The 20424-nt window shown below is 48.1% G+C and overlaps 2 protein-coding genes across 5 annotated transcripts in view; one reads left to right on the plus strand and one right to left on the minus strand.

Moving 5' to 3' along the window:
• The window catches only part of LOC129193587 (transcription factor COE3), a 105160-nt gene that overhangs the window by 71217 nt on the left and 13519 nt on the right, over positions 1–20424 (plus strand). For 2 of the 4 annotated variants that reach the window (XM_054797818.1, XM_054797820.1), the window contains exons 10-12: positions 5045–5178; positions 5263–5389; positions 16471–16559. In XM_054797818.1, coding sequence (XP_054653793.1) covers positions 5045–5178; positions 5263–5389; positions 16471–16559 — 350 coding nt within the window. The remainder of the gene's footprint in view (positions 1–5044; positions 5179–5262; positions 5390–16470; positions 16560–20424) is intronic. The other 2 variants (XM_054797819.1, XM_054797821.1) reach the window with 1 other exon arrangement.
• mgmt (O-6-methylguanine-DNA methyltransferase) overlaps positions 8656–20424 on the minus strand; it is a 95296-nt gene continuing 83527 nt past the window's right edge. Inside the window, exon 7 of the mRNA XM_054797825.1 lies at positions 8656–9996. The gene's annotated coding sequence lies outside the window, so the exon portion shown is untranslated. The remainder of the gene's footprint in view (positions 9997–20424) is intronic.

The raw sequence follows: 20424 nt of genomic DNA on the forward strand, positions 1-20424 counted from the left end.
CATCTCGTGAATCATTTTTTCACAGTTCCACATGTCCAAAAGGAGTAGGAAGAAGCAAAGCTTATTTAATCCTACCCCCCATCCATTCTACATCTAGTACAGTACATGTAGTTCACTTCCTGGATTCCATGTCATGTTTTCAGTGATAGTCAGGATAACACATAATAGATAACGGTGAGATCTCAACATTTTGTTGAGATCTTGGGTTTCTTAGAAGCTGCTATATTTATCCAAAGGATTTGTATTATATTATTATTATTATTATTATGTATAAGCAGAATAGCCATTAATAAAAATCATTTAAACATGCTTTTGTTAAAAATCTAATAATTAAAAATGATAAATACAAATAATAATAATTATACTCATTTTTTGTATTTGTCTTCACTGAAACCTTGCTGGCAGATGAAGAGTGCGTGTGTCTTGCCCCCCCCCAAGTGCCACCCGCAGCTCCAATTGATTAGAAATCTGGATGAAAATCAAGAAAAAAGTCATAATTTTGTCAAAATTCATGAAATCTCGATAACATTTTGTTGAGATCTGAAGTTAAGAATGAAATGATCGTGAAATGAAACTGTTAGGAGGTCTTGGTGGCTCCAAAGTATGAATGTGTACAATCCCTCCGTAGGATAAATAATACCCACAATGGCTGATTTTGACAAAATCAATGAACAATGTGGTGCTGGCGGAGGTCTGCCAGTCACGGTATTCCCTCCCGCCCACTTGTGTGCCCCGTCACAGAACAAGCATATTATGCATTCAGAAACGCATGCGGCTGCCTGCCACTCAAACATGTATGGATTCAGGCTTAAAGGTGCATAAACATGCTCACAAATAGTCTTTCACACACACACACACACACACGTGGCATCCCCGTGCACGCATGCACGCACACACACACACACACACACACACACACACACACACGTTCCTTAGCTCACTATTATAGAGCCCCAGACAATATAGGAGACTCAGCATAGAGCCTGCAGCGCCTGCCTCATTTGCATGCCAAGTGGCTGTAATGCTGTTAGGGTTTATGCAATAAAGACAAGTGAATCCAGACTGCTGGGCCTAAGAGGAAAGAAAGCGAGGGAGGAAAGATGGGGGGGAGAAGGAGAGCAGGAACGAGAGAGGTTGAGCGGCAGAGAGCGAGAGAGAGTGAGGGAGGAAGAGAGTCAAAGGGAACAGATGGCCCAGGGAGAGGTAAAAGGTATAATCCCATCAGCTGCACTATCAACCGACCATCTGGACATCCCACAGCACAATTACAACACATTTCAGCAGGCAGAACAAAGGACGGCTTCACGGGGCCACATCAGACCTGTTTGAGTGTCACAATACCGGCGGCGTGACCTCCCGGCGCTCACGTCTCCGCTCACTCTGCACCAGAACGATCAGGAATTCACACACAGAAAAGAATAGATGTTGAACTTTTTTGGGAGGGGAGGGGGGATACAGGTGGATTTGTTGTCATGTAGTAAAGTTTTCACTTTCATCCGCTGGGTGTGTGTGTGTGTGTGTGTGTGTGTGTGTGTGTGTGTGGGGGGGGGGGGGGGGGGGGGGGGGGGGGGGCTGTGCGTGTCTGTCATCAGATCGCCGGCGCTGACTGTGTAATCCACTTTGCCACGGTCCCCCATTCAGCACATGCTCCCCGCGCTGCCCGTGCATTGAGGCGTATGCAAATGCGCGGGCAGGAGGGTGGACGGCTTAGGGCCCCCAGTCACTGTCTCTCCTCGGGTGTGTGTGTGGGCGTTTGGATGTGTGTGTGCCTGTCGTCGGCTTCAGGCTGCAGCTGCCCCCTCCCCTTCCCCCCCGCTCCCAAACAGTCACAGTCACCATCGTAACCCCCCCCCCCCCCCGCCCCCCACACACCTCCCTCGCTCTCGCTCTCCTCCCCAAAGTCAATTTGTTTACAGTAATTTTGAAGGGTGAATTATTTGCTGTAATCGTCCGCACTGATGAAGGTCAGGCCCTTAGAGGGGGGGCCCGGCGCGCCCGCAGAGGGTTGGTCCTCTTTCAGACGCTGCGCTTCGCAATTAAGGAAAGCAAATGTCACTCCTCCAGGCCTCACAAATGAAAATCTGTACGAGGTGATTAGCATGAAGTCAACAGCGCCTGTTAAAGTCAGATTCCCTGTAGTACCCATGCGTGCATGCGTGTGTGTGTGTGTGCGTGTGTGTGTGTGTGTGCACTTTATGGGCAGGGAGAGATGGCAAACATGACCCGAACAGGCCCAACAGCAAGGCAAACAAAGGGAGATGTCTTGTCGGAGGTGATCCATACAACGCGGGCCGACTGTGATTTACTGACTGGATGGAAAGGATAATAGAGGTTTAGAAGAAAAAGCAGCCAGCCGGGGCTAGCAGGAAAAGGGGAACTGCACACGTAATTCATTGTATATTCAAAAAGATATTGATGGAAATAGATTAAACCTGATGCGGCTGCTTTATGGATAGCTGTCATGCTATTTGTGCGGTAAACACGGCGTTGTGCCGAGCGCCATATTAAGGTAATGCATCAAACGACAGCGCATGTGAGGCGCCAGATCACTCAAATTAGATTATAATAACAAGTCGGACGGTTGACGTACGGCGGAGCCCTGCCGCACACGTCACGGCGGATGAAAAGCATTGTAATAATAAACAATATGAAATGGATGGAATCGATCACGGAAAACGGGAGAAAAAAAAGTGTGCATAATTCATGAGCGTCGACATTATGAAACCCGAAACGACTCCGACCGCGTGTCATTTCCACTTTAACGGCCTCTATTCTTCACTAATTCCCGTGCCTTACAGAGAAAACGTGAATATTTAGGGTAGATTTGGACTTTTTTAAGGGAGGAACTGCACAATTCTATGCAGCCCTTGGTGCTGGTTCGAATGTAACACTGGTGTTCTACCGAGTGACTGTCTGGTTGTTTTCATGGGCATTTGTTGGTTAGTGGGCAGGATTGTGGGGAAAACTATTAAAATAAGTTCAGAGAAACTTTCTGGAAGTATGGGCTTGGGTGAAGGAAGAAAACGCGAATATTAAACGGCGATCTGGATTGTTTTTTTTTAAGGAAGAAACTGAACAATTTGGTGCTGACTCGGATACAAGTTAGTCACCCAGCAGAGCGCAACAATCTACTTGTTTTCACTGCCCCTCGTTTACTAGTTAGCAGGATTATGGGGAACTATTCAAACGTGTTTCAAGAAATGTGTGTTGGAGGTACGGGGCTTGGGAGAAAGAAGAACGCTTGTCTTACTCAGCGACTATGTCGTTGCTTTCAGAGCCATTTGTTAGTTAGCAGGATTGTTACTTGGAGTCAATAAGTTTCACTGAACTTTTTGGAGGTGTGGGGCTTGGGCGATGGCGAAGGAAGAAACTACGCATTTGTATCTGGATGGGTGGATGGATGGATGGGTGGATGGATGGATGGATGGGTGGATGGATGGATGGATGGATGGGTGGATGGATGGATGGGTGGATGGATGGATGGATGGATGGGTGGATGGATGGATGGATGGATGGGTGGATGGATGGGTGGATGGATGGGTGGATGGATGGGTGGATGGGTGGATGGATGGATGGGTGGATGGATGGGTGGATGGATGGATGGATGGATGGATGGGTGGATGGATGGATGGATGGGTGGATGGATGGATGGGTGGATGGATGGATGGGTGGATGCATGGATGGATGGGTGGATGGATGGATGGGTGGATGGATGGGTGGATGGGTGGATGGATGGATGGATAGACAGATACTTGATCCATCTACCAGAGAAATTCAAATTTCCAGCAGCTCTGCAAAAATGTCATAATAAAGGTGGAATACAGAAATACACTACATAGACATTCCTGCATCACATACTGAGTGCTGACAAGTGTTACCTGTTATTTAGTTCTAAACTATTCAAATATGTTCCAAGACACCTTTGGAGGTATGAGGCTATATTAATCAGGTGAATATTCAGGGGATAACTGGATTATTTTTTAGGAAGGAACCACACAGTTCTATGCACAATTTGGTGATAATTCAAATAAAAGATTGTTGCTCTCTACTGAGTGACTATCTAGATGTTTCTATGTTTGTTACGTTTGTTAGTAGGATTGCAGTTAGCCAAGGAAGAAAACGCAAAATTCCGTGGTAGTTAAGAAACTGTGCAACATTATGTACAATTTGATGCTGTTTGTTGTGCTCTGTGGAATGACTATCTAGTTCTCACCATGGCTGTTTGCTTGTTAGACAGCAGGATTGTGAGGAAAACTACTAAAATAAGTTGTTTAAGACTTCTTGGAGAGGTGTGGCACGGGTGAAAGAGGAAGGCTGTAGTTCTTACAGTACGTACTGAACAGGTGAGCTATGCCTGAAAGAGGAAAACCCAAAATTCTAGTGCAGATTTGATTCACATGACCTGATTTTATCCAAATTTCCCTCTGAGATCCGTGGGACTGAGTGGACTGGATCGATCAGACAAACAGAAAAGAAAAAAAAAGTATGAATAATTCATGAGCGTCGACATTCCGAAACCCGAAAGGAGCTCGACGGCGCTGTCGTGCACGCGCAGAACAAAAGCTAATGAAACGACATGAAGCGGCAAAGCTTGTGCTTGTCATTTCCACTTTCACGCCTTCTATTCTTGACTCATTTACGACGGGCTGCAACTTTGAAATCTTACTGTACACGCCGCCGTGCGCTTAATCAATTTTGATGGCTACATTTGCCCTGACACGTCATTTGCAACATCAAATCATTTTCCTGGCGAGCGCGGCGTTTAGCCTTTGTGAAGTCAACCATTTGAAGGGTCTGCTTAACTACACCACTCCGCCGCGCTGATAAATGATTTTGATTCCCGTGCCTTAAAGGACAAATCCATCATATTCCCCCCCCGCCATCTGTCCCACCCTCCTCCTCCCCAGCAGAGGCAATCTCCATGATACGTCTCTGTGAGGGCTGGATGTAGAAGTGATGCGCTAGCATGTCTACGGTGTGTGCAACGGCCACGACGTGTTGAAGCCTCGGTGCTGAATTTGCTCTTCTCTTTGTGTTGGATAAGCAGCCACCCCGTGCATCAAGGCTATCAGCCCCAGCGAGGGATGGACCACCGGAGGAGCCACTGTCATCATCATAGGGGACAACTTCTTTGACGGCCTACAAGTGGTGTTCGGCACCATGCTCGTCTGGAGCGAGGTAGCGCTTTCACCCAACGCTGACAGAACCGGCGTTGTTATTGCAGAGGGCTCATTATTTTCTCTCCCCTCCTTTCTAATCCAGCTGATAACTCCCCACGCTATCCGCGTCCAGACTCCACCTCGGCACATCCCCGGCGTTGTGGAAGTCACGCTGTCCTACAAGTCCAAGCAGTTCTGCAAAGGTGCCCCCGGGAGATTCGTCTACACTGGTGAGTCAAAACCTTCCTTCCTCAGCCTCCAGTAATGAACCAACCAAGGTCTCGCCTTGGCTGAATGTAAAAAATGTGCAAGATCTGCACTGTTTTAGAGGAAAAGGCTGTTTGATGGGAGCGGAGTGGGGGCGGGGGGGCTTCCACAAGTGCAACCCGATCCCCCTCTGACCTTCTGATGTACAAGGTCGCTGCCGAGCTCTGTTAAACTCAAGCTGTCAGGATGACTCATTCTGCCAATTGTCTTTATCTGGATTGATACGAGACAGATCAAGCTTTCTGCTGGCTTACGCTTGCTTTTGGGAACGGGTGGGGGGCGGGCGGCGGACGGCTGTGGGGTTTCTGGTTTTGTCGCTTTTTGGTCGTTAGGGAGCAGAAACCTTGGAAGGAAGAGTGTCGGTTTTATGTTTCCAATTCAAATGAAGTGTCTGTCTGCTTGTTTTCATTGCTGTTTGTTTGTTTGTTACTAGGATTATGGGGGGGAGTAGTTAACAGGGTCCCGTGAAACTTTAAGGAAGGGTGGGTGGGCCATGGGCAAAGGAAGACAACACACATTTCTAGGAAGGAAGCAACTGCTGATTCAAATGAAACATCGTTGTGTTCTACTGAGTGACAGAGTAGCTGCTTCATGGCCGTTTGTTAGTTTGTACGCTTATGGGGGGAAGTCGTTAAGAGTTCTGTGAGAGATGGGGCACGGGCAAAGGAAGAAAATACTGAATCTTAGGCCCGATCTGGATTCTTTTTAAACCGCTGATTGAAAGGAAACATTCATGCCTTCTACCGAGTGACAGTCGAGTTGTTTTTGTGGACGTTTGATAGTCAGTACGATTGTGGGGGAAACCACTTCAAATGAGTGAAGTGAAAAATGCACACGTCTTCATTTGGGCATTTGCAAGAAGTGGGCATCTACAATGTTTTGGATATGTGGGTCTTGTGTCCTGTTTGTGACAGTGAGAGGAGTACGTAACGAGACACACGAGTGAGGAAGGTGTTCGCACTAAAGTGAGGGATGTGATTATCGTGGCTAACAGAAGGAAGTGGTGGTCTTATCTGTCATCATTGCTGAGGAGACAGAGGTGGAGAAGGTCAGAGCCTGTCTGACCTGGAAGCCTCTGTCTGTTGCAGCTCTGATGGACAGACTCTCACTATAACCCCCCCGCCTCCCACTCCCACCACCCCCGGGCCTCAAGCGCAGCCCTGGCCTTGAGCACAGCAGAATTGCAAAGTGTGTGTGTGTGTGTTGGGGGGGCACTCGCCCCCTCATCCAGATCCCTGCATCCAGGGGCAGCTGTTTCTCATCAAGACCCTCCCCAGACCCTCACTCCTCACACCCCCCTCTTCAGCCATGCGTCCCCTTCTCCTCCAAGCGTGCAGTCTGGCCCAGCTCTCCTGCGTTTAACCTCCCTAGCAGGAGCGGAGCAAAGGCCAACAAGGCGGCGGGATAATGAAACAGGAGTGTAGTGTGCCTGTTTGCCTGGGAGTGAACCAGAGGGAAGTGTGTGCGTGTGTGTGTGTGTGTGTGTGTGTGTGTACATGTGTTAGCGCGCAGCCTTGAGAAGGTGTATAAGTTAAGACATTAATGGCTTCTATAGCGCCCCGGTGAAAGTGCCAGGTCCCTCAAGAACAGACCCCATTAGTCACAGAGGCTAAGCGGATTGGGACGATTACCATCAGGTTTTACCGAGGAAACGTGTCCCCCTTTCTCTCTATCTTTGTCGACTTTGTTCTCGCCCCCCGTTTCTTCTTGCGCCATCTTCCCTCGGTACGCTTGCAGCGAGTGGAAAGATACAATTACCCCTGGAGGCGACGGTGGGACAATTGATTAAAAAAAGAGAGAGGGTCCGGCTCCTTTGGTGTGGCTCACGAGGGTTGAGGCTTGAGAGAAAGGGTTTAAAGAGTATGACTGGTTGTGTGGATTTGGTTCCGTCTGACGCTAGTTAGCCTCGTTACATCAGCAAATGACACACATGCGCCTCATGACAGTCCGTGACATTTGTGGCGCCCCGTACGGGTTGTGCTCAAAATGTTTTGGAAGACACGCCGGCATACAGATATCCTCAAATGGGCGATTGACTTTTAGACAATTAGTTTGCTTGATGGCGGCCATGTTTTCCAACCATTTATCCACTCATGCATTTTCTATGCCGCTTGTCCTCGCTAGGGTCACGGCTATGCTGGAGCCTATCCCGGCAGACTTATGGTCGAGAGGCGGGGTACACCCTGGACTGGTGGCCAGCCAATGGCAGGGCACATATAGAGAAACAACCGCTCACGCTCCCATTCACACCGATGGACGATTTAGAGTCGCCAATCAATGTGGGAGGAAGCCGGCGTACCCGGAGAGAACGCATGCACGCACGCACGGGAAGAGCACGCAAACTCCACACAGAGATGCCCAAACGTCGATTCCACCGTGTAGCCAACATACTAACCACTCGGCCACCGTGCAGCCGTTTTTAACCGTGCTCAAATCTCGCACACATGCGCTCGTCCGTCCCCTAAAGGTGTGTCCCAAATTTGGTGGCAATTCAAGGAATTACAGTGGGTTTGTTTTGTAGCCGTGTGATCAATTTCAAGTCAATCCGAATAAAAGGGAGTCAGACTTTGGGGTCTAATTAGTTTTAAGAAAAGTAACAGCGCAGGCAGCACAGTGGGGGTGCGTGTTTTCACATATTTTCAACCACGAGAAGAAAAGTCTGCTTACTTACTCAAAAAAAACCCCCAATTGTTCACATGCGAATACGAAAGGTGTGGTTTTCGACGGCGTGTGGCCCCAGCTGTGCCTTTTTCCTTTCCACGCTCGACTCTTCCCGCACCGCCACCCTAATTGTGGAAATGTAAGTCCCCCAATTCAAAGAAATTACCACAAATTACCCAGAGTCAACTGCAATAGCAGAGGGGCACGTCCTCGACTCAGGTTATTACCTCGAAACCACTTCCAAAACTCACAATCCATTCTCCGAAAGAGAGCACCCCGCCGTGTCGAATGTTCCTGCTGGCATTTCCTCTCGGACGTTTTTTAACACTAACGAGACAAACAGACAAAAGGACATCAAAGTTCACCGGGTCGCCGTTACCCGACCGCTCTGAGGAGTTCATATCTTGCGTATGTTTTTCCCAACAAAGTCCTGCGGGCTGATTTACAGTCTATGCCTCTTTGGCTTTCAACAAAGTGTTGTCCCCTCGGAGCTCGGAAGCTTGTCCTCTGTCTAATCCATGTATTGGTTATCCATTGGTCAGGACAGGACGGCTCCAACCGACTGTCAGCAAGGTTGTAGAAAATCAAAAGGAGAAAGTCCGAGCTGTACCCTGAGTCGATACTTTATTACGCTCTCTCAGGCGGGCCGAGTGTGATCAGGCACTTTTTAAAACAACATTTTCAAGCTCATTTGCGGCACTGTAACCTTTTTACGGCGCACCGTATCTGAGAGAAAATCATAAATAAAAACCCCGGCCGTACAATTTCTCCAATTTAATCTCCTAATTGCATCAGAGCTTTTGGTTTTCTATCACGGCCAAGTTTCCGTGAAAGCTCCCCTCCAGGGGGCAACAATGCAGGCCCCTGGTAATGTGGCACCGCGAGCAGTTCTAACACACTCAGCCGCTATTTATCCTAATCAGTGACATCCACGTAGCCGCCATTGCTTAAAACGAACCCCTTCCGCGCCCTAGAAAACGCACATTTACCAGGACCCCCATTTGTCACGGGTAAATTGAGGGTCAGTAAACTTCGCCTGTATCCTCCAGTGGGGATCCGGGACATGCATCATAACGTTAGGAGAGGATGATTGGCGAAGGCGAGCTGTCACACATTTGTCAGGGGGAAGGGAACATTATTTGCTAATTTCCCATGCTGGGCACTGACAGGGTGCTTCGTCTTCAGACCTTTGGTGACCGGCGTGGCTTCTCAGCTATTAGTACAAGTCAAGTGTTTTTTTTTTTTTCCCTTCTGCACCCCGCCCTCACTGTAATAACAGGCGCCATTTGTTCGACCTCACAAGCTGGCGGCGCGCTGGTTGAAAGATCCTGGATGGGAGCAGATGCCCCCCATGCAGCGACTGCGCTTTGCCAGGCCTGGGTTGAGAGCCCAGACAGCCTTGAGGGGCTGATGGATCGCAAACTTTGCTCGTCAAGGTGACGCTATCGACTCCACTGCACCAAAATCTGACAAAATGGGTATGAGGCAGTCATTCATCAACCGCAGGACAAAGGGGTCATGTGTGCCTCACTCGATAGAGGTGGAGATCAAGAAGTGTCAGCGGGGTAAAGGATGGAAAAACAACACGGGGCTCGAGCTGATGTTGAAGACGAGGTCTCTAGTGGATATTTTTGGACAACTAAGTGTTACAGTTCCTTCTGTGGGATGTCTACAAGCACCCAAATGAATCCAGTTCCAGCCATCGCGTGGTCTCGGACCCTCCTTGAGTTTCTATCTGATAAATCAGGCCGATCCTTGAGGTCTTCTCTCCACCCTGCCGTCCCTTTTGAAGTCCCAGATTCCAAAGCTGATCAGATTTAGAGTTTCCTTTTTCATTTCCTGTACCGAAGGGTTGGGTTGGGAACGCCATCAGTCGCCGCCCAGCGACGGACGGGGTGTTGCCCGCTGCCTGCAAAGATATGCCATTTTCAAGTAAACAGATGCATTTAATTGCATATACAATATGATTATCATATAAGTTGTGAGTGCAGGGCCATGCGAGCGCGCTGAACAGGCATTAATAAAAAGTCACGGCCGCAGCCAAGTAGGTTGTAACCAGTTGGCAGCAGCCTAGTAGCATGTGTCAAGCCGTGTTATCCAATAGCCATACCTGCCTGTCTCATTACAAGCGGGGTATTTAGCGCCGGCTCGGCGGGAGAGGAGCGGACTCCGACTGCCAAGCTAGACGGGCCGTCGTTTGAAAGCCTTGTGAGCCTGCGTGGAGCGCGACAAGGTCCCGCAGAGGAAGGTCCTTGTGTCCAATTAGAGGGCTGACGTGACACGTGGCCGCACTCCCCCACTGTCAGGCAGCTTGTCAGGTAGGCTTGGAGAAGCACGCGGTGGGCATCATTCCACCGCGTGCTATCAGCGAGTGACCTGTGAAGTGGATTGAAATACGCACTTGCTGCTTGGGCACGCGAAGTGCATTGTGGGTATCTTTCAGAGGAAAAAGATGAAAGTGCGGGTGTATGTTTTCTCCCACATTCATTGATTTCATTTTAATTGGACACACTTTTTGCCCCCCCAGTGTCGTTGGAGGTGTGTTTTGTAATGGATTGTCCTCACTGAGTCACTGCATCAGTCCTCCAACGCAGCACAGACAGACGGCGGAGGAGGAGGGGTGATCTTGATAGACGAGGATCTTTCCCCTTCTCCTCCTCTTGCCCCATTTTGCCAGTGATCCACACCCGGCAGGCTTTAACACGCACCCACCCCCCCTCCATCGCCGCATTTTGATTGAAATTCATCGGCAAGTTTATTGAGAAATGAATGAGGGAGGCAGCGCGGTATTGACTTTGGGAGGAAAACACAACTCATCTTGAATGAGGGGGAAAACGCGGTCGTAATTTAGCCGCCATCGATCGGCGCCCCGTCCATGTATTGATCTTCATTTTACAATATTAATTTGCGCTCGCAATCAGCTGTGAAGGGAACCCATTTGATTTCTGCTGGCCGGTAATGTGTGAGCGTCCACGGTCGTCCTCAGAGAGGTGGCACACATACTTGAGATGTCATTGAAGAGGATTGAACAGGTGTCTTTGGCCCGTTCTAATAACACGAGCGATATGAAGAATTATGGATGTGCAGTCCCTATCATTGCTCCCTTTTAACCGTCTTAATTACATTTTATCTGTTGCGGGGGCAATATCTGCCGCACACTGTAACTGTCTTGCTATTTTCATCTGTACTGGCTCAAAGTTCATGAAATTTCAATGAACATTGATCTCTCTCCATTGATTTATCTTAACTGCAGATCTTTGAAATTTTAATTTCCTGTTCATCTCGAGGCTGCTGGAGGTGGGATCGCTCGGTGGTAACTGGCTGCCGTGGATGGAGATGATGTGGTCAGTGTCAAGGCAGATGAGGTTTGCTCTGCGTGGGTTTGCAGTGGAAAGAAAAAAAAAACAAACAAAAAAATGCCAATTTGTCTTTGGCGTTTTCATCTGCATGCGTGTTTCCTGCTCTCTCAACGCCGGTTTCTACTGTGGAGTCCAAAGCATGGCATCTGGATTGACTGCTCAAACCCTATTCTCTCGTTCTCTGGTGTCTCCAGACCTCAGCAAGATGAGCTCTTGCCTGGATGTGTGCTGAAGCTCTGCCTTCCTTCTAACAGATGTGTGCAGGTGCCTCCGAGGCGTCACTTGCACTGTTTGACAAGTCGCAAATGCAATAACACTCGAATGAACTTCTGCCTGTGCTGTTTATTTGTCTCCCCCCGTTCCAAATCCCACTCCACCTCTAATTTGTGTTAAGGGGGAAGAGAAAAAAATAACTGCTCAATGGTGTAGGAGGAGTGGAGATAAGCTTGAAGCAGTTAAGTATAATTAGCGAAAGTAATAGCTGGCAAATGGCAACAAGGCTAGGTTTTTATCTCCTGGAAAGATAGAGTTATCGTAATAAGCTGTAATGGCTGGCAGGAATGCTCGGATTCAGCGCAAGCTTCCATTCAGGCTCACAGACTTAACAAGGAACAATTTCCCTTAAATTTACTGCTCTGCTCAAACATTTCCCTATGCTTATATGCCGATACTGTCAGCCCAGGCATGTGCTCCATCCGCCTCTGTATGGACGCAGGGCACGTGGTGGCGTATTGCAGTGGAAGCGCTTGACGCTGCCAGCGTCGCCCGCTCGTTCCCCTCGCTGGAGAGCGGCAGGAGTGACAGCACGGCCTCTCCATTCGTACTCAACGGGCTCACGCTGCTTTTCTGCTTCGACGCGAGCCGGTCAGGGCGCCCGATCCAAACACGATCGGGAAGTGCGCATTCCAGTCTGAGGAATTCCACTGGAGCCCGGCCACCGGGCGCTCGTACGCGTGCGCGGGACTGAAAATTGGAAGCGATACGGTCGCAGCTGCACAGCGAGTCATGCATTCCATTTCTTCATATTCTGAAACCCGATCGCCGGCTCGGAAGAGTGAGAAGGTCAGAAAACTTGAACAAAACAGCATTCCTAAAAGGCGGGATCATCGGGAATGGCCCGTTTTCAAATGACAAATTCTAATCTAATAACGCCAGAGAAGGCTCTGCTGGAACAATTCAATCTCTTATCTGGATCACAAGCAGCCCCCTAATTGGACAGAGCGTGTAACCTGTCTGAATTTGAACAGAACAAAATGAAAATTCTATTAGTCCACAATGCTCCCTCTCCCTGCTGCGCCCCCTCCCTCGGTGCTCTTCATCTGCTCTACAAAGTATTCAAATGCAGGTCCTGCCTTACCTCCCCGTGTCTCTTTTTCTCTAATTATCCGTGAGGTCAGTAAGCAAAATGGGGAAGAAGCCAGGAGATCAATACAAATTATCCCTGAGCAAACCAGTGCTGACAGTTTGAATTGCAGCATATGTTTACCCAAAATCAGGCAATTTATCTTAATATCAGCCCGGTAATGCAGCAGGGGTGAGAGGTCACACAATCTCTCCACCTCATAATTACCCACCTCTAAAACAGGAAAGTGGTATTGATTGGCCGCAGGCCGGGAAGCGGGCGTGACTGGAACGTGCCAGCAAAACACTATACTACCGCTACCACCCCCCCCACTCACACAACAATCCACCACCGCCACCACCCGTATCATAACTCTGCCCTCTTCACCCCCCCACCACCACCTCTTCTCTTTGGCGAGACTCCCCACCCTGGGTGGGATTTATGGGATGTCTGTGGAGGGTTTCATGTTTCCATGCGGCCCTCACAGAAAGGTTGGGGCATCCACACCCTTAGCCCCCACCTCCTTGTTTGGCCATATTATGGAAACAAGCCGCCTTCATCATCTGGGACCAATACGAGTCGACTACGGGGACAATGACAGCGGCACCTCGGTTAGCGTCCGATATGCTGCTGTCATTGTTTCCTTATCCCAAAGAAAGGTGTTGGCATGGAAACCATCGTCCTCCGGCAACAATGCTTGCACGCTTATGACGTCATCTGCTCTGGACCTGCTAACTAACACAGTTACGCCACGAGTCTCTGCTTTTCTTATTGATCACGGCTGCAAAATAGCCCACAGTGGAGCCAAAGAAGGTTGCAAGTGGGAGCATTTTGGTAAAGAAGGCGAGAAAGGCTACTCAATTCAAGAAATAAGTCCTAGCAAAACACCAAGGCGGTGTCTGCGTGGGGCTCGCTGCCTCGTGGCCGCCAACAGTCGAGTCTTTATTCAGGGTCAAAGTGACGTTCATGTTTTTGGGTGTCCGGGACGGAATAACTGGCAATTTTTTTGGTCGGAGTGCGTTTCGGTTTGAGTCTGTTCTTCTGGAAAGGATTGATGACGCTGCTCGTGTTCCCACTGTACGGTTTTAAAAAGCATCATTTTAAATCTCTCTCTGAATGTTCTGAACTCCTGTTTCCAAGCCAGCGTTGCGCGGAGCTCAACTTCCCATTGCTCTCGTTGTGCTGTTCTTCCAGTTGACACCGACTCAACAGCGCCTCTGCTGGCGGCATCCTTGTACTGCACTCTACTTCCCTCTGAGCTGCTTCAAGATGCGTTGAATTCGACACACAATTCATCAATGAATCAGTGGCGGGCGGTGTTGCAGATGAAAACAGGGACGCAGACCTCCGCCAAGGCCCAATGTTGCTCATTTAAGAACGTTGATGCTGTTCTCCACTGAGAAATGAAGAATGGGAGAAGTTGTGAAATGCTGGATTCACAGCAACATTTAATGCGGCCTCCCCTTGGCCCAAAGGGCCCAACATTGGTTCTGTAGTTGTTGCACAATTGTGAAAGAAAACACCGAAAGGACGAGGCGGCACTACATTTCCTCGAGGACGCTGTCAACGTGTGCGGTACTGAAAAGAAAAGCCAAAATCATTTGAGAAGATGAAAGAAAATCTTTGTGCGAAGGACAAAAACAATCCAGCGCTACAAAGGCATTTCTTCCCCATCCGGCGTGTAAGTGCTGGCTCCGTATCATCAGCAGCTCTTACAGGATTATTGACATTGTCTGTGTCTGTCTGCGCCGGTGTACACGCTACAAAACTGTCAAGTCATCAACTGACAGCGGCGTTTAGCGCTAATGCAAGTCTCCATCAGCTGTCAGCAGCATTTGCATGAAATCGATAGCAGATGGCGCTCTGTGGCACCAATTTCATTACGCCAGGGTTGTTCCAAAGATCATCTCCGTGATAGATGAGAGAGCGGCGTGTCGTCACGCCGGCATCACGCCTCGCTCCCGCTCCGCCGGCGCAGGAAACCGAGTCAGGGCTGGTGTTTTGGCTGCACATGTGTGAGCCCTTAAGGCTCCACACATTCCTGCAGGACATCCTGTCCGCTTCCCAATCTCATGGATCGGGCATCATTATCATCGGCACAGGCGCGTCCCCGCCGAGCACCTCTCCCGGTCCAGGTCTCGTCCTGCCGTGAGCGCCTCTCCGGCTGCGTTCCCAGCATGCCTGGCGGCTGGTGCGGCCCCAGCTGAGGCGGCGGACAGGAGAGCGTGATGTATCACCCTGAGAGCCCCCACTGACAGCCTCTGATGATGGATGGCCTGATTATGGAGTGCTTTTTACACATACACAATTTACATCGGGGTCTGGCGGGGGTACGCACATTCGCTCCCTCGCGCGCCGGGCAGGTGTGTATGCGCATGCACGGGGGCGGGGTGGGGTGGGGTGCATGGATGAGAATAGGGTTGGAAATAACAAAGGAAAGAGGCCAAATTCCTCGCCGCAGCCTTGTCATGTATGATCAATACGGCCGATCAATCCTTTATTAAGGAGGAGACTGTGTTTGTCCACTTTGTGAGGCGGGCCTTGTGTCGTTTTGTTTGGGGGGGAGGGGGCATGATGATGACCTGTCAAATCAGGTCTCCGGCGGCGTGCGAGGGAAATGCGTCCGAATATGACTGTACCGTAGCCGCGATCGATTAGCGCCATGCTTGAACACGTAATTGCTGCATTTGATCACGCTCCAGCTGGCCATTGCCGTGCACCGGTTTCCGGTTTGCACCAACACACAACGCGTGTGCGTGTGTGTGTGCGTGCACGCGGCTGCACGCGCCTCCATGCCATCCCTTTCTCTGGCGCTGAGCGGGTTCAGCGAGCTGTGCGGTGTTAATGCTGGAATTACATGCTGAGTAATGAGTGATGGGCCAAATTACAGCTGAACAATGAATGGAGGCAGCCGCTCGCTATTAGTCTCCATAGAAAGCCATTGATTTATGGGGCGCCTTTGCTCGGCCGACTTACTCTGCTCAAAATGATATCTACATCCAGAAGTGATGTTCTCTATTAAGTCGTTCCTTCCCCCTTTTTGCACCCCTCTCCCCAGCCTCCTCCCCCCGGCCGGCCCTGCCTACGAGCGCACACGTGCTTGTTTAGCATCGGGCGGGGCTGCGAGGAAGCCTTCAATTACCCATTAGGACTGCCAGACATAAGCGGCCCCGCTCCCACCAAAGTCTTGGTTATGATTCATTTACTTTGTGCCCCTGATTCATCGCCCGATGTGCCTCGTGCTCCAGATGACTGTTTGAGGGCTGGGGGAGATTGATGGCTCGGCGGGATCGTCCGCCGTACATCACGCCGCACTCCGTGGCGGTACGGTCGGCGCAGAAGTGCAAGATGACAGCGGCTTACGCGAGATCAATGTGTGGACAGCCTTTCGCAGATTATTAAAGCTCTGTTAGATTAAAAGAAGTTTAGCAGGAGTCAATATTCAAAGAGGGAGGGGGTCCTGATGTAGGTCATCATGGCTGTTAATGGAATCACACTTGGTGACACGAGGAAGTGTGTCATTTCCCATCTCGCACACGCACGCACACGCACACACGCCACCCACGGAGCTGCGGGTCTTCTGTGTTGAAATGGCTTTTCTACTGTACACTCCAGCAGATTGCTCAATTAGCGTCTCCCCAATGTGAGCGCTTCTAACGCCGCTCTTCCCTCTCGTGCGCAGCCCTGAACGAGCCCACCATCGACTACGGCTTCCAGAGGCTGCAGAAGGTCATCCCCAGACACCCCGGCGACCCCGAAAGGTTACCAAAGGTCAGTGCCGCACCCAACGCGAGAAGGACGGCGAGCGAGCGGAACAGCTTTGCCTGCCTTCACACATGCGGCCCAGCCGCTAGCCAGCGTGGTGATTGCATGGGTTTAGCGGGAGGAGCGCGGCGTAAAGTCTGTGCGGTGAAATAGCTCAATCAGGCCTTTTCCTCTCCAGTAGTCTGTGGAGATGCTAATCTGGCCAGAAACCACGTCTGCGCCCTCATTACCCCGCTCATGTTTTCCTTTCATTTTCTGCAGCTCGATTTGGTTTAATCTTTTGTTTACACAACCCCGCGCCGTAAACCCCCAAGTCTTAGCGCCGCTAATAGACAAAGGGGGCGTGTTATTATGCGTCGGCTTCCTCATTGTTTGCGTTTGAACCTGGGCAAAGGAGTCGAAAGCGATATCGACGACGGAAGATCATCCTCCTGTTGAGAACAAACTCTTTGATTCTTGCACTGTCATTCTTCCTTTTCCTATTAATACAAATCTCCACTAATTGCTACCATGCCGCCGAGCGTTTGGGCGAGTGACGTTCCAGATGTGTCGAGCGTAATAACCTGACTGATTAGTCCGTTCCAAAGAAGGGAAGTGGCGGCCAACTTCCAGCTTTAATAACGCAGTCCAACCTTATCTATTAAATCCCAGCGTGCAACGGGCAATATCATTAACGTCCAACAGGCTATTTAATAAAGTCCAGGCTGTGTGGTCGCCAAAGATGTTTGACCGAGGCGCTGCGGAGAAATAGAGCATCACAGCTAGCGCTAGCACAGCGCTATATGAAGTGTTTCAATTAGAGCCGGTCCCCGCGGAGACGGGACACAGCACCTCCACATGAAATGTGACTCTAATTTTAGCCGCCAAACCTAAAGCACCTTTAATATCCACTTCCTTTAACGCATTCCTGGTCCATGCGGGGGCGGCTAGCTGTGTTCCTTAATGCCGGGGGGTCCAAACGTTTTCCAGCGAGATCCACAGAGTGAAAACGGAAGGATGCAACACTGCCACGTTGGCATTTTGTAAAGCAACACGCGCGGGTATGCTAACAAAAAACTGCATCTCAGCGTTGTCATATTAGCCTATTAGGAGTATGAACTCATGCTAGTATTGATTTTTGCTGTTTTTTTGTACATTTTCCAACTATTTCAACTTTCTTCTCATAGCATTATGACTTTATTCCCATAATATACCTTTTTTCCTAACCTCATTTTCCAAAAGAAACACTCATTTACTTTGTTTCTCATAATATTAAGACTTTTAGAAAAAAACAACCTTTTTTCCAACTCTATGCTACTCAAATAACATTTTTCCTTAGAATTTTACCAGTTTCTTTTTATAAAACTGCAACTTTTTCTCATCAGATTGACTTTTTTCTCTTTATTCTTGGAAGATTCTAGCTGTTCTTCTCCATTCCTGCTGTTGTGTGTGTGGTTTTTGATATTTTCCAACTAGTTCAACTTTCTTCTCGTAATTATGACTTCATTGCCATAATATTTTAACTTTTCCCCAGCCGAATTTCCCCAAAATTACAACATTGTTGTTTTATTTCTCATAATATTCCAACAACAAACATTCCAAAAACCAACTCTATCCTACTCAGATGACGGTTTTCCTCATATTACGTGCGTATTCTCGTAAAATTGCAACTTTTTTTCTCATTAGATTACGACGGTGTTCTCTGACTAAATTCCCCGAATATTTTGACTTTATTGTCATAACTTTTTCACTTTTTCCCAAACCCAATTTTCCAAAAACGACCACTTTAGTTAGTTTCTGATATTATGACTTTAAGGAAGATGATGCCATTGTTCTTTTGTATCTATGCCACTGAAATGACATCATTTATCCTCATAATGTTTCTTTCTTGTAATATTTTGACTTTGTTGTAAAATGAATTAGTTCTGCTGTTGTGTTTTTTTAATTTTCCAGCTGTTTCAACTTTCTTTCTTCTTGTTTTCTTTACTGCCATAATATTTATTACAACTTTATTTGTTCATCGTAACTTTACAACTTCAACAGAATAGCGTCTTTAATATTTCAACTTGATGCTACTAAAAAGACTCATAATGTTATGAGTTCATCCTCCTAAAATTGAGACTTTTTCTCGGTAGGTTGTGACTTTTTTTGTCTTAATATTTTGACTTTATTGTCAGAAAATTATAGCAGTTTTTTACATTGCTGCTATTTTTTTTCTTTTCAACTTTCTTCTTGTACATTTTCTTCTGCTAATTGGGACTTTATTCCCTTTCATGTTTTGACTTTATTCTCATAGCACTTCTTGTTTCCCCAAGGCAATTTTCAAGACATGTTGTTTGTTTCTCATAATTTAGCGACTTTAAGGAAAATAATGTTTTTTTTCTTGAACGTTTCAACTAAAATGACATCATTTTTTACTCCAAATATTACGAGTTTATTCTCGTAAAATTACAGCGTTTTTTTTTTTTTTTTAAATTTTCCAACTATTTCTTGTTGCAAAGTTTCTTGTAATTGCAAATTTTATTTCCATCATGTTTTGACTTTATTCTTGTAACATAATAACTTTTTCTGCAAACTAATTTTCCAAAAATGACAACTTTCTGGTAATATTATGATTTTAACAAAAATAGCATCTTTGTTTTCTTTGATATTTCCACTTTATGCTACTAAAAAGATAATAATATTATATATTTTTTACTTTTCTTGTTACATTCTATTTTAGGCCGTGCTTTGGAGGCGGCCGCCTTAAAGTCACGGTGTCTTTCGCTGAAAGACGTTGTTAAACACGACTTTATTAGGCGGAAAGCCGCCGTCTTCCCATGAATACAAAGCGTTGTTGGCAGTGAGACGGCTCTCCGCAGCGGACCCGAGATTAGTTTCCCGGGCGCGCGTGTGCTTAATATAGCGCGCTCTCCCAACCTTTGCATGAAACAATCACACAGTGAGATGAAACCCTGCACTTCCAATAAACAACATAAATATTTGATTTGCTCTCTAATGGACCCAAATATGGGGTTCAGGGGGCATGTAAATGATCCCGCCAAGTGATTCGTCATTGTTAAGCTTGCCATCCGAGGGTCAGCGCTGGGGGTCAAAAGCACGTTCCCAATAAAAGAGGCGAGGCTGGCGTGTAGGTTGGGAATGAGAACACAAACGGCATATAGAGGGCGGCCATTACCGGGTGCAGGTGAGCCGGGGAAACTCTATGAAAGGGAGATAAAGCCGGAGGACGCGCGCTGTGCATTAGCGGAAAGGCAAATCGACACCCCGCCCGGCCCCCGCCCATGACTTCACCCTCCAGTTGATAATATTACTGCGCTATTGATTTCCAGCAGCCTTCTCCCTGGGACCAGTAAGACACGTGGTAATTGTAAGGAGACAGAAAGCCAATATGGGAGTGCTCATGGATAGCGAGGGATGCACGCTAATATTGTTGCTACACAGAGAAAAACACACACACACACACACACACACACACACACACGCCGGGGCGGGGAGGGAAGCTGCCTCTGATTGAAGTTTACCTCGTAATTCTAAGACAACATGCTAGATGACAGTCTGACCCTGTGGGAGGGGCGCAGATATAAAAATTCAATGCAAAGTCCAGAGTGAATATGAAAGTAATAAGTGGGAGCAGTCAAGTGATGAGAAAGGAGATTGGTTTGCGGGCATTGCGTTAAGTGAAGAGAGACTTTGGAATTCACCACCGACCCATCCCCCCTTTTTAAGATCTTGTTATAAAACAATTTTCTATTCATAACATAAAAAAGACAATTTATAATAGCATTGTGTGCCCTCTGGCGGTAACGGACAAATAGACTGGATATCACATGATATCACTCAGTTCCTCTCTTCTGTAACAAATGAGATTCATTATGAAATTAAAAGTGGA

This window comes from Dunckerocampus dactyliophorus, chromosome 14, assembly GCF_027744805.1.
Source record: "Dunckerocampus dactyliophorus isolate RoL2022-P2 chromosome 14, RoL_Ddac_1.1, whole genome shotgun sequence".
Lineage (NCBI taxonomy): Eukaryota > Metazoa > Chordata > Actinopteri > Syngnathiformes > Syngnathidae > Dunckerocampus > Dunckerocampus dactyliophorus.